This window comes from Anguilla anguilla, chromosome 12, assembly GCF_013347855.1.
Source record: "Anguilla anguilla isolate fAngAng1 chromosome 12, fAngAng1.pri, whole genome shotgun sequence".
NCBI classification, from domain to species: Eukaryota; Metazoa; Chordata; class Actinopteri; order Anguilliformes; family Anguillidae; genus Anguilla; species Anguilla anguilla.
This window is the reverse complement of record NC_049212.1, coordinates 35,531,092-35,546,622: the sequence shown is the minus strand read 5'-3', so window position 1 is coordinate 35,546,622 and position 15,531 is coordinate 35,531,092. Positions and strand designations below refer to the sequence as shown.

Genomic DNA, 15,531 nt, shown 5'->3' with positions numbered 1-15,531 from the left:
TGTGGCACGCAGGAGCCGTAGTGTCTTATGGCCACACACACACACACACACACACACACACACACAACTCGCCTTTCAGTTTGATTTCTAATTATGCTTCCCCCTCACAACACCAGTGAGTGAAATCATAGCGGGCATTATCTCATCGTCAAAGTCCTCGGGGGGGTGGGTGACGAGCCTGTCGGTGACACAGTGCTGAGTGGGTGAGCTGGGGGGCGGAGCTACTCAGCCCTAGCTTTCCACCCACCTGAAACCCAGCAGCAACCCAGCAACACCAGGGCAGCCCCTCCCCCTGCCCTGGGTCTCAGATACAGAGAATACCAGAGGAGGGTTCGTCACTACCCAACAACACTGTCCTAATCACACACACACACACATACACACACCCATACGCACGCATGCACACACACAAAAACATACACCCATAAGCACACACACATACACAGTCAGTCAGTCAGTCACACATACATACATACACGCATGCACACACACACACATACACCCACACACACACAGCCATACACACATACACCCACCCACATATATACACAAACACACACGCACATACACACACAAACACACAGATGATACAATGCTATGCTAACTGGAGCACAAGAACTGAAGCAAATCTGTGGCAGTGAATGATTACACCCTGGCGTGCGGGATATGTATCAGGAAGCTGGCGATGAGGCAGCTGATAGGGAACGTATGGGATATACAGGCTACAGCACTGGCCAGGCCGCGTAATTAAAGCAGGCTAAGCTTGGATAAAGCACAGCCAACACAGTACAGCACAACAGGGAGGCGGGCCAGAGCTGCTGCTGGAGGCTGTTCCGTGGTTGCTAGGTTACTTTCTAGTCAGAGCCCGAGTAGAATTCTTGAGCGTTACTTCATGGAACCAGCAAAGCGGACGGGCGGCTGAGAACAATGACTGTAAGCTCTCAACCACCCCCCCCCCCCCACCCAAACCTTAAACCTTAAACCTCCCGAGGCCAAGCAACACAGGAAGTAGAAGTTATCACATGACCTCAGGCAACGTTGAGCACCAGCGGTCCAAATTAATCTGCCAGCTTCACAAAATCACCCAGCAACACTGCGTTGGGCTCATCAAACGATTCCCCAGTGGGAAACCACAGATAATGGCAGGGTCTGACTTTTAATGGATTCCAAATATCCTGCTTTCATTATCTTTTGGTCTTTTTTAAAATCAACAAATGAAGCCTAGTATTACAGCCCAGGCCATCATTTTCTAAGCATTATTTATTGACTGGAGTGCACCCTCTATACTTTTGAAACCAAACTCCTGTAATTGGCTGCCAAACACTAAATGTCAAAGCTTTGATATGCATATAAAGACTCATCAAATGTGTGTATTGTCCCAATGTCTAATATACAAACAATACTGATACAATGGTGACAATATATATCACGCCCTGATAATTCAAATGCCGCCATTTTGTCTATAGCTTTTTCTCCTAACTCGTGTGACGAATTTCAGATCAGTCAGCACAGATTTGCCTGGGGAAAGAGTAAGCCGATTATGACTCAAAGCGAATCTCAGATCTGATTACTGGTACACCAAACTGAGCTAACACACTGCACAGCTTTATTATTTAGGGAGCTTCCTTTCAGGCAAAAAGAATGCAGAGCAATGATGCCTCAATTTAGAACAGCCTGGAGATTACCCGGTCTTAATTTGACAGTTGTAAGGATTTGAAATGAAGTCCAAATTAAAAAACTTTAGCATGGGGACTATAATCTGAGGGCGGGAGCCCAGATCCAAAGTAAAACTGTTTATTTTTTGAAAAGCATGAGTGGCCTGAAGTCATTATTGTAATTTGACATGGGGTAGTTCACTTCGCCGACTGCATGCCATCTGGGCAGCTCTTGGTCTTGCTTCACATGCTGAATCTCAACGTTGGGGATTCTACGTTAGCTTTTCTGACTGGACTATATCCTAAAAACACAGAATGCCACTTCCACTCAGAGGACCTACTGCAGTCACACCATTTTTATCAGCCCACATACATATTCCACAAGCAGAATAAGCTGGTGGAGACTTCTAGGCAAAATATAGCTCTGCTGAGCACTGGCTCTCCAGTAAAAATCCCAGGTCATCATTCCATCATTTCATGGTTAGTATTTGGAAAGATACAAAGTGTCGGAGTAAAGAAGGGGATTGTGGGAAACGGCCCTTACCCGACGTCTTCGGAGACTTCCTGGACTGGTGGGGGAGGGGCTGGGGGACTTCCCCGACCGAGGAGTGGACAGCTGGCTGCCCGCATTCCCATTGACTAGAACCAGAGAGAGAGAAAGAGAGAGAGAGAGAGAGAGAGAGAGAGAGAGAGAGAGAGAGAGAGAGAGAGAGAGAGAGAGGGAATTAACAACTTAAAGTAAAGGAAGATAGAAACAATATTATGAATGCCTTTGAGTGCAGCCCACACACTACTTGTGGTTGTGATACTGACCCAAAAACAAACATTCAGTCGCACCTCCTCCTTCCTCTCTCATTCCAGCTCAAAAAAGAGAACAAGTTATGTGATCAAGTTATGTATATTATTTCTCAGCTATTTTCCTTTGAATGAAAATCAAAAGCATACTGAAGGCAGGCTTAGGAACGCAAAAGCTCTCAGTGAAAAATTCCAGTCAGGCAGAAATCACAGCGCAGATATTTCATCAACAAGACAAACGGAGCTTGACTTAACAAAATTATCACCCCTCCTGATTGTACAACACGATAAACCCCAACATAGATCACCGTCCCCCCCCCCCCCCCCTTACAAAGCCAGATCAACACAAAGCATCTCAGCCAACAGATTTCATTCAACACAAGCTATAGTTAAGAATCGATCAGCTCATTACCGGATCAACACACACAAGCAAAAACAACAACATCCCTCACACACTTTAAGAGTAGATGTAACTGAATCCTACACACACAACCACACAAGCAGCACTAGAAATCCACCTGCTCAGAGAATCATTTTCCGAACTGCTGCCAAATAAAATTACAGGAGAGGGGAACAATCCCAGCTCGTCAAAGCAAAAAAAAAAAATCCCCAAGGAGAAAATGAAAGATTAACAAGCATTCCTCAACACAAACCACGCCAGCAGCAAGAGACCCAGGGAATTAGTGAGGGAGGGAGGGATGGATGGAGGGAGGGATGGCGGGGAGGAAGGGGTCTAACCCTTACCTTCTATGCACTGCAACATGCCGGAGACCGGGAGCGATCTGCTCAAAGCTCAGCTCAGCTCTGCCACAGTGAGCTGAATGAAGTGTGGAGGAGTGGGCTGGGGCGGTATGTAGTAAGCGCTAGCGAGCAATCATAGGCAGACCGGCCTCCTGCGTATGTCTGACGTGAGCTCAGCGCCAGAGGGAGGTGCAGGTGCTACATCAAAGGTGTCAATTAAACACGGGGAGACTGTATAGGGTCCCCACACACACACACACACACACACACACACACACAAACATCAACACAAACACACAGACAAACATGAACACACGTGCTCACGTACACACACACAAACATGAACGTGTACGCACGTACACGTACACACACGCACACAAACATGAACACACACTCACGTAACACACACACACACAAACATCAACACACATACACATGTACACACAAACACACAGACACACACACACACACAAACATGAACGTGTACGCACGTACACGTACACACACGCACACAAACATGAACACACACTCACGTAACACACACACACACACACACACACAAACATCAACACACATACACATGTACACACAAACACACAGACACACACACAAACAAACATGAACACACGTGCTCACATACACACACACAAACATGAACGTGTACGCACGTGCACGTACACACACGCACACAAACAAACATGAACACACACTCACGTAACACACACACACAAACACACAAACATGAACACACGTACACACACACAAACAAACAAACACAAACACATGTTCTCACGTACACACACACACACACACACACACAAAAACAGACAAACGCACGCACACACGCACACACACACACACACACACACACACCCCATCCTCCAGTTAAACAAAAACGAAAGTGCTGGTGGTGCATGCCATCAAAGCACTCACCAACTGAGAAGGGCCGTCAGAGATCATGAACCAAGCGACTGTTTTTAATGCCAAGCGCATGAAATAATAAACGAACAGAGATTACAGCACCTCCTATACAAAGCACTCCTACGAACACGCTGTGCCAACAAAACCAACCCTGTCACCCACAGCCTCCACCCCCCCACCACCCCCCCCCACCCCCTGAGCCCCCTCAGACAGTCCAATCCACACTCTTTCCCTGCAGTTCTTAAAAACGGTTCTTTGCTCTGTTATTTCTTTGATCTATAAGCACGTCTCCTGCGCAGAGGCATGCTGTTTAAGATGCGCAGGACGTCCCGTCTTACTCAGGGGTTCGACAGCAAAGAGAGCACAGGGTAATGCGCCCACTCATTTGGGTTATAATGCGCATCGCGCTACAGGAACCCCATAAAGCTCCTTCTCACGTCTGGGGCTCATTATAGAGGCTCATCAGGCCCTGGGGTAAGAGGTTCACTTACTGCAGTGGTGGGGAACAAGGGCCATAGGCATTTCTGGTTTCCAAGCCAACTTCTGGCCTTAATTAGCTAATTAGCCCTAACATTCACACCATCCGACATTTTTGCTACATTTTTTGCGCGTAAGTGCATAAGTCTTTGATAAACAGCCGAAGACTGTCCTCGTGTCCCTCTCTGAAACGTGTTACTGTGATCTAATCTATGAGCGATCCAGCGGTGGTGTGCACAGCCAATCAGCTCGTTTAGCCAGGGCAATTAGTGAAAACAAAAACCTACATACACACCGGCCCCTTCAGGACAGGAACTGCCCACCCCTGGCTTTAATCAGCGATAGTGGCCTAATTGACGGTAAATGATCGCATTAGGAGGTCACCGTCTAACTGTGGCAACCGTGGGTTGGTGTCACGTTGAATTATAAGGCCCCAAAACATTCTGACACTGTATTTACAAAAAAATAATATTAAGCAATTTAATAAGCTGAAGTGCCTCCCTCATTTAATTTTTTTTCGGATACATTTTTGAGTCCTCTGCTTTGGGTAGGCTATTTGAATGACACAGGCGTATCAGGATAACCTACCCGACAGAAGGCTGTTTCCAGCTGGCCTTAGCCACACATGTACTCCCACGCTGGTTGCGTGTAACGCGTGTGTCTATGCACACATATGTTTGTACGCATCGTCTGTGTGTGTGTGTGTGCGCGAGAGCGTGTAGGTGAAATCGTTTCGTACGCGGTACGTCTCCGCGTGTGCCCGTTACTTAGAGATGAGTCACGAAACTCTGACACCATCTGCGACGCTACGTGGCATCTGACACATCGCGGCGAGCGCGACTCAAAAGGAGCGCATCACCGTACTATTTCTGGGCCCGAAAAAGCAGATTCCCCGCGCAGAACCGCTTTTCCGTCATTCGTACCCTTTTTTTCGGTACGGAACACACGCGGTGTTACGCGGGGATGATTCCGGCGGACCGGGGTGTCCCGAGACAGTAAATATTTGCGGTGGAGGGTAAGCGTTATGAGCGCACCGGGGACAGATAACGAAGGATGCCAGGACGTAGTAAACCAGAGCACATCACCACATAAACACAACCCCGCCCTCCACATCCGTTTAATAATAAACACTAGCAGCACACAGTGTGCCGTTTCAGGAATACTAATCGATTTAAGAGCCTGAAATGTCAGCAGATCAGACCCAGCCACGCAAGTCGGGCCGCTGGGAGTGTTCTAACGGCCGCGCGGTTTCCGTTAACAACGGCCGAGAGCCTCTCTCTGAGCTCAGACCCCGAATAAACGGCAGCCGTGTAATGTAGCCTTCATCACACACACACACACACACACACACACGCACACGCACACGGACGCGCACACGCGCACGCACGCGCACACACACACACACACACGCACGCACACACGCACGCACGCACGCACGCACACGCACACACGCACACGCACGCACACACGCACACGCACACACACGCACGCACACGCACGCACACACAGGCACACACGTACACACGCACACGCACACGCACACACACGTACACACGCACACGCACGCACACACGCGCACGCACACACGCACGCACACGCACACACACACAGGCACACACGTACACACGCACACGCACACGCACGCACACGCACACACACGCACGCACACAGGCACACACGCAAACACACACACACACGCACGCACACACACACACGCACACACAGGTACGCACACACGCACACGCATACACACACACAGGCACACACGTACACACACACACACACACACACACATGCGCACGCACACACACGCGCATTCACACAAAGTTCACGCGCACACAGGCAAGCACACACGGACACAGCACACAAATTTAAACAGACGCAGACACAGACACACACAAAAGCACACACACATACAGACACATATAAACACACACACACAATCACACAGACACACACACACAATCACACACACATATAAACATACACACACGCACAAACACACAGACACACGCACACACACACGTAAGCGTGACCTCCTGTGATCTCCATGCAGAGGGGCCTCAGAGCCTAACGTAGAGTGCACCTCTCTTATGGAGTGCACAGAGAGTAGGAGGACCTGCTATTTAAAACCGCAGGAACAGTCTGAAGGGCACTGCAGCAGGGGTGAAGGTGTAAAAGAGTGTTAAAAAAAACCGCTACAGAAATACTGCTGGAGCTCGAGCTGCCATTCTGCCCACACGGTCTGAATAAGCAGCACCCTTTCAGCAACATGAGCAACACACGAGCCTATGCTAGGGAAGGCGGCTTGGGGAAGTCAGCCCTCTATCATTCTCTCTCTCTCTTTCTCTCTCTCTCTCTCTCTCACTCCCCATCTCTCTCTCTGCCTCTCTGTCCCCCCCTCCCCCCCATGCAAAGTAACTCACTGAATTATGACCACTCCTGACACCCCACCTCAACAGATAACAGCTCGTTCAGATGGCCTTGCACACAAACCCAGAGAGAGAGAGCAGGCTGCTTTGCATATGGGGTTCAGTGAGGCGATAGGGTGCGGGCTAAGTGAGGTCGGGGGGGTTGCTGCAGTTTTTAGTGGCTGTCTCTCGCTCTTATGACAAACAGAGGCTGATGATTGGTCCTTGCAGAGGCCAAGGCACGCCTCTATCACCTTGACGATACCTGAGGAAGACTGCCCCGCATCAACGACCCCAGTCAGGTGTCAGGGCCATGAAGGTGCTGGAGAGGAGTTCCATGTAGTTTTTACACCCACAGAAATAACTACAAGGACCATAGACCCTCATTCCTTACTAACATTAACTCTTGTGCACTCTGTGAAGTAATCCATGATGCCAAAGCCACACAATGTAGCCTCAAATTCTTAATTTCTTCTCCTTATACTTCCTGCCACCAGTACTGCTTTGATTTATCCTCCCCATTGGACGAATACCCACTTCAATCAATCGCAACATCTGTTCATTGTATACAGCAGCCAACTGCAGCACACACAGAACAGAAACTTTGCCATAAATGGTGCTAAGAATGGGGAACTCTACATTGACAGATATGTAGACTTTTGGTATGCAGACGGAGTTTTCTAGTGTTATATAGAGTATTCTTTGTCTACGTGATAAACTCGGATTTTTCAACATTGAAAAAAATTGCTGTGGAGACAAAATTAGCTTACCAAACTTTCTCAATTTAACATTCTCAACTTGCCAAGTGATAATAATATGGTATAACAGGAGGGCACGGTATAGCCAAGCACTCAAGGCAAAGTTTCCCATTAGTTGCTTCTGTGCCAAACTCTGAAATGTAAGCCTTAGTTTATCTGCCAAATTGTACTGTGCCTGACAACACTTACTGTTTGTAGTTCGCTCACATGAACACTGGTGTTAGGTGCTCAATGGGGACATCATACTTTAATTTGTCATTTGAATGTAATTTGTTTATTATTAAAAATTGTGCAGGCATTGCCATTTCTGTCATTGTTGTCCAACAGGTAGAACGTACTAGCATCCAAACAGCATTTGGTAATCCAGTATGCGAGACGGAGGGGGACAGAAACACAAGACTAGACCATACATTTATAATAAAACACAATAATGTCAATAAATCTTTTGGGTTCTACTGAAATGGCAGCAGCTGTTTGAGGAGCCGCTGCAATGATTAGATTTTGTGCTTTGTTCACATTTACCGAGTTTCTCCTCTCTCGCTCTCATACACGTGTGCGTGTACACACACACACACACACACACACACATATGGGGCATACCTTAAACTACCATGGCAATGCCCTGCCATAGCCATCCACGATACCTTTTACCTGTATACATTACTATCCATGATACCTCCTCAATAACAGGATCAATGGAGGATCCATGGATACATCAAGGTTCATAGAGCAGATGTAACAATGAGTACAAATGGCAAAAGAAATGGCAGAGTATCTTTTAAAGTTTACCGGGAAAACGATTACTTAATATTTCAACATTTAAAATCAAACGCAAAATTGTGGCTTTGAGCATGGGATCCAATCCTTGCGAGTAAACCCTTCAAATGGCAGTTCAAACAAATGAATGCTGCAAAGCGAGCATCTGAGCTAATCCATTAATGCCATGTGGGAGGGAGTGAGCTTCTGTGGAAGAAGCATCGATTGCGCTTTAAACTCAGAGTGGGTGTGGGTAGTTAATTAACAGCAAAGCATCGGCACTGATCACATGACAGCAGCGCTTGTGCGGATAGGCCCGACAGAACTTTGGATTCCAGCTCCTCTCGGGTGGAACAAATTAACCATAAGTGTAAAAGGTGTCACTGGTATCAGGCTGGAGTCCAAACATTATCTGTTAAGAGTGGTAAGGGAGGTATTCATGCCAAGACTGAACAGCAACTCCAGGATTGTAAGTTTAATGCCCGAGAGGCACATTAGCGTTGTACTGCTAAGCAAGGTACTTCACACCTGAATTGCTTCAGGAAATAACCAGCTGTAAAAATGGATTTTACGTAAAACATAATAAGATGCTCTGGATAAGAGCTTAAAGTAACAAATGCGCTATCTGCAGTTGTAGCTCATGGCTACTGTACCTACAACAGAGGAAAAAACGATAGGGCAAATTAATTAAGAGCACAAATTGTAAATTAAAAACAGATTATGAAATTAATATTCCTCGAAACAGTCTGGACCTCGCTGCACACCCCTGCATTACATACTCACTAAAGAAACCTAGCAACACCTGCTGGCGTGGGGGCAGACTGCACATCCATTTGACCGGCACAACCCTGTCTCTCTTAAAATTACGAATATTTGCGTCCAATCAATGTGTGCTTTCTATATAACCTTTGCAAATTTAGTGAGGACTGTGTCGATTGTCAAGTTCACTGATAAAAAAAATAACACGTTAAAAAGACACAGTTTAATGCCACACTAATGAGGCTAAATTGTGTACAGCTATCTGACATTTATCCCCTGGTTGCATAATTCATTAAGGTGAACACTGACTGACCCATGTCTGTCATTAAAACCCACACTCAGAGTCGGCCAGAGGAGGACGGACCCCCCCACCCCCCTCGAGTTTGGTTTCTCCCAAAGTCCCACCCAGGGAGTTTGTCCTGGCCACCGTCTCCCAAGCCTTGCTCCTGCGGGGGGTTTAGGCCATGGTTTACTGTGAAGTGTATCGTGTCAAACGCTCGTAAACTGCACTATATAAATAAGATTTGATCTGACTTGATGGGCAGCTTAGGAAACACTGCCCAAATTCAGGATAAGGATAACAGAGAGCATGATTTAGCTACACGTCCTATGTTCCTATGTCCGTCTCACGTTTTGCGTAAACGCACCCATCAGAATTGCATGTTTGCAACTGTACATTAGTGGAAACTGGGAACTAGGTCAGGTACGTATATGTCAGAACATTTTTATCATTTTAAACCAAAGCAAAGCAAAACCCGAATTCAATTTTTCACACCTCGTTTTGCACCCATGTGATGAATATGAAGACAAAGAGCCAGAATTAATCCGCAGAGATATGAGGAGAATGATGCAAGGTAACAGACAAGGAGCTTCAGCTTTAAGACAAACATTTATTCTTAGACCGGATACCCTGAAGAAGAAGCAGCTGAAATATCAGTAGGCTGTTTTTTTTTTGTTTTGTTGATATCAATATTTTTAGAAAAGCAGCTTTCATCTTTTTAAAGCCACATTTTTATGTGCGCGCACCTGACCTCTCCTTATGACGCATCGTCTCATGTTGTAAGACTTTTATTTTTCTGGGAGAGCACAGCCGTTTGAATTGCTCTCAACTCGGGAGTGTTGTGCATGTAATGGGGCACTGTCAGGGTCCCTCTAGACCAGTGGGTTGTGTTCAGTGGAAATTGAGAGATGCACAGGTTCAGCACAAGAATGGCAGGGCCATCTCTCCTTTTCTTTCCCTCTTTCCTTCCCTCTCTCCCGCTCACTCACTCACTCCCAATCGGTGGCGAGGACAGACGGACACATTGTGTCTTGGGTTGAGCTGATCGAATGTGGTTTGGCTACCACGAGTACACCTGTGACCAATCACCAAGTGTGGTTCAGCCGCCTGCATCTACCAATGAGGGGCAGAGGGGAAGGGGGCACAGAGGACCAGCCAATCAGGGTCTGTCCAACTTTCACAGGCACAGCGTGTTCTGCCCAATGTTCCCTTTGTGGTATAAAAATGATAAAGAACAGACTTGCGGCTCGTCAAAGTGGGTACACAGAAATGTGTGTGCGTGTCTGTGTACAGAGGACTTTACACAGAAGATCAGTACGTTGTGTGCCTGGCAGATTTTACTTGATGAAATTTCTATTTGCAGAACGCGAATATCGACAACAATATCAAGTCAAAGTGGATTTAGGAGCGTGGACGCACAGGATAACAGAGGATAGACTGGCAGCAGCTTTACCAATTGGATTAATACTGAGGCAATTCATGCCCCTTCCCAGAATCCGAAATTAAAAGGCTGGAAAGCGAGATGATTACACAACTGCACGGGAGATGGCCTGATTCTCTTCCTGTAATTTATAAAAACGTTGTCATGGTAACCACCGGCGGGAACAACCCGAGACCCGCTCTGTTGAAAAACATAATATTGAGAAAATGTCATTTACGATGAAATGAAGAGGGGGTCATGCAGGTCGCCAGAGGAGAGAACAATTTAGAATGCAGCCCAAGCCGCAGCACAGACCAAAACAACATTAAAAACAGCATTTAAAAAAAAAAAAAATGTAAAAAGCACCTCACAGTCACAGGATTTTACACACGAAGAACCGAACGCATCTCTTTTTATGCAACTGTGTTATGTTGGCAAAACAAAATGGCTACAGACAAAAGCACTTAACGATGGAAGACTGACGTGATGTAGTAGTTTGGAAAGGGAACGAATGCATTTAGAAACAGAAAACAATGTGTGCAACGTGATATCAGCGGGAGGTAGGATCAATGGTCAACTGCAATATCACCAGTAGAACAATTTATCACAGTAGCTCATAGGATCTCATAACAGCACTGTATGTATGTAGATCTGCAGTCATAGCAGCCTATTGTTCACGGCATCACGCTACAAGCTGCATCCTCCGTGACATCACGTGACGAAACCAACTCAAACACCACTCTGCGTTCCCAAACTGGGAAAGGGGAAAGAAAAAGTTGGAAAGCAGCAGAGCGCATATTAAATATATTCCGTAGATTTGTTGCGCAGGGAACGCTGCCTGGGCGTGTAATTTCATTTTAGAGCATTTAGGAATTATAAATAAAGTTCTTATTTGCACAGCTCCAATTCGATTTCTGGACCAGAACAAACCGATAATGTGATTAATTAATTTTGAAAGGGACTGGTTACGAAAACGTCTGACTGACAAACAGCAGAATTTAGTTCAGACACTGACAGGATCCGTTTCACGAGGCTCGTCACCAGTACCGTTTAGGTATCGCAAAGTTTTCAGGAGCGAAGGAACGTAGGGCGGCAGTGTGATATAATGGTTAGGGATTTCCAGGTGGGACACTGCCATTGTACCCTTTTGAGCAAGGTACGCAACACCCACACTGCTTCAGTATATGCCAGCTGCATAAACAAGATACCAAGTAAAAAAACAAAAGCTGTGTAAGTTGCACTGGATAAGGACATCTGCCAAATGCCTGTAATGTAATTCCAATTAAATGCATAATAAGACTTTGATAGCTTAGTATCATGTTCACAATACCCGCCATCCCCGCTCCTCTTGTTTTAAAATCCAGTACCCTACCCTACCAATAACCCACCCTACCCAGAATGCATCATACAACATCTACACTAAAATGGGCCTCTTGTTTTGTACAGTACCTGTATAAAACTTAAATGGCATCTAGGGCTGTTCTGAAACATGGCATCTATGGCTATGGCAAAATGAACTCCAATGACTGTTCCAGTGAGGCGTGAGCAGCCAAGCACTTTCACTGGGTCTACTTCACTCTCAAAAAGGGACTTTTCATGACCCCAGAGTTGATATGTACATGAACTGTTTGGGGTCCAGTACAGGTACAGCAATGCCTATGAGGTAAATGCACCGCAGGCAAAAACTACAGATCCTCCATGATATCGGCTCAAAATGACTATGGGGGTAAAGAATGGGATAATTCTGGTCACCCAGTTAATTCTCAGTTTACCAGTTCAGTGCACGGTTTCTGTCTCGGGGCTGGAAAGGCAGCACCCAGGTGTGGGATAAACATGACTGGCGAATCCACTGGATGTAATTGACAGTGACACACATTTCCCCTGTGAACCCACAGCTCGGATTTAATTGCGGTGATATTTCGGTAATGAATGTTTGCCCGTGGATGGTTTTCGGTCTCTGGTGATTCTCAACCCCCAGCTCCGGTTGCGTTTGACAGACAACACAGATATTGTAATGCGCACCCGCACACCCCACCCTCCACACCCCCCAATCCACCTTTATTTAATGAACACAGGGGACATTGCTCTCATATTCGCGTAAAGTGCAGCTGTCAGTGAAGGACAGACACTTTTACCCATGCAGACTGCGATTCCAGTTAAATGTTTTTATTACACAAATTACACCCTCTGCTTAGTTTTAAAGCGCCTGTAAAAAATTGATTTCTACGCTTGTTCAGGGTGATTGACATTTCTTGCCTGTGAGATTCCAAGTCACAAAGAACTGTGCAAGGCTGTTAAAAGTAGGAAATTACCATGCTAAATGGAGTCTTGGCTATTTCAGAGACACCATCAAACAGAGTGACCGTCCAGCGCAAATATAGATTACTCTAAGCAGCCCTAGGAAACTGGACAGTACGACAGATCGTGCATATTTGGGTGCACCCAAATACTCAAATCCCAAAAAACCTTACACGAATGCTCCACTTGTGTTATAAACAGAAACACTTGAACATACAGTGGCTAAAATAAATGGGACTATTGAAAAACTAAACTAAAAAAGACAAACATTATTATTGTTATTATTTTTAATTAGCAGGGTGCTCGGTGGAGGCTGAAAACAGAGCGGGTCACCCGTGGGGCGCCCACACACTCGGGCGATCGGTGCTGCACTCGTTCTCTCCTCTTGGCATTAAAACCCGCAGGCACGCAGCCAGTGAGCCTAAAGTGGCGCAAGCGGCCTACAAGCGGAGGGCGACCCCCAAATTTGACACCCCCGAGTCTGCTAATTAGCAGCTCAATGAGATCTCAGTGAGAGCTTTTGAATGAGGCGTGCTTTGCTAGGGTAAGACCGAAAACCTGCAGGACGGTAGCTCTCCAGGAACAGGGCGGGGAAGCACTGTTCTAGGAACTTCATCAGAACTGATTAAGAATGCATAAACCCAACCGCCTTCCTGTAAACAGACTGAATGCCACGTGTTCTCGACAACGTTATACCCAAGATATTAACAGTGAAAATCAGAGAGGGAGAAAGCAATTTTTAACCAAAAATCTTTTATTTAAGTTGTGTATGCAACTCAACCCCCATATAGGCAAGAGGAAATTTATAGTGAATATTAAAATATCAAAAAGGAAAAAACACATACAAAAGCATTTATGATTACATTACAATAGGCAGAATAAAGTGCATGTGACAGCAATGTCCTTTACCTGACTGATATTACAAATTGAATCCCCAGCACTGTGATAGGCTAATGGGCTACAATGCAAGACTGCACACAAGCTGTTCTGGATAAAAAGGCGTTTCCAGTAATAACAGCATACAGTCATTTATGTAATAAAAAATAAATATTCATTTAGTAGTGAATATGATAAATGTAATAAATTAAAAAAAGAATATCTTTGACTGCTTTTCAAGTAAAGTTGATCAGTCTTTCCAAGCAGTCCCACGGTGTACAACTGTCAGGTCACTTCCAACTGTAACAACAAAAGAATTTTAAAATAAATAAACAAACAAATTAAAGTAAAATTAAATAAAATAGAAATGGCACTTCATGGTGGCTGATAATTCACCTATAATTTATCAGTTTCCTCAAATTAATTTCAGCTCATTTAGCATGTCATACAGGCTATATACTGTATATTCTCCTTTTGATTCCACAGGATTCAATCGATAACTGTCATATGCTTTTTAAACTTCTCCAGCCCCCCTCCAGATGACTGTCCAGCAGTGGATTAGTGACTTAGTGACTCATCCAGTGCATTCCAGGTGAATCCTCACCACCCCTGTGCTCCGAAATCTACCCAGAGTGCACCACACTAACTCTCCCAGCATGATGGCATGAGTACGTCCATGTCTGATCAGTGCCCTTCCATACTACTGAGTTTGCTGGTTGAGTACCCTAGATGAGAAAGTTAAGGAGGCGAAATGTAGTGTACTTAAAATCCCTGGACGATATACTCATTTCCCGGTCTTCACAGAGTATATTCGCGAGCATACTTTTCAGGAAGTAAACAAGCATTTTGGTCATATAATTATTACATGCAGCTTCACTTTAAAAATGAGGTGCAGTTTCCCTGATGGCTTCCTTCATTATTATTTTAAAAATTTTTTGAATATTGCATGTCACATACTAAACAGTATGCAGCAAACAGTACGGAGTGTGCCAGAACACAGTACACAGGATGCAGGACGCAGTACGCAGTACGCAGTACGCAGTAGAAAGGGCTTTGATTTGGGGACAGCCCATGTCTCAGTGTCTAATCAACGCAGGACCAATCCTGGTGCTGTCAAGCCTAGCACTGCTAGCACCGCTCTTCCTAAGCTCATCCAATCACTGCCATTGCATTCAGAGCTCTGCAGCCTGATTGGTCCTCTCTGTCCCCACCTCCTTAGGGATTCACGTCTCTCTTTGCTTGCCTGCATTGGTGGCCAGGTACAGACTGCATAAGTCTCAAAACTCAAAGATTACTTTGTCTCGCCTCTCACTACAGGCCAGGCAGACTCTCAGCGCGTCTCCCTGGTTACCCAAAAAGTCTCCCCTGGTTACTTGCCGAAGCT

General features: G+C 45.8%; 1 protein-coding gene across 5 annotated transcripts in view; it reads right to left on the bottom strand.

Moving 5' to 3' along the window:
• The window catches only part of dclk1b (doublecortin-like kinase 1b), a 73,221-nt gene that overhangs the window by 16,660 nt on the left and 41,030 nt on the right, over positions 1–15,531 (bottom strand). For 3 of the 5 annotated variants that reach the window (XM_035386478.1, XM_035386479.1, XM_035386480.1), the window contains exon 6: positions 2,200–2,294. In XM_035386478.1, the coding sequence (XP_035242369.1) occupies positions 2,200–2,294 (95 nt within the window). Of the gene's footprint in view, positions 1–2,199; positions 2,295–3,194; positions 3,334–14,007; positions 14,448–15,531 lie in introns of those variants that run through there. The other 2 variants (XM_035386481.1, XM_035386483.1) reach the window with 2 other exon arrangements.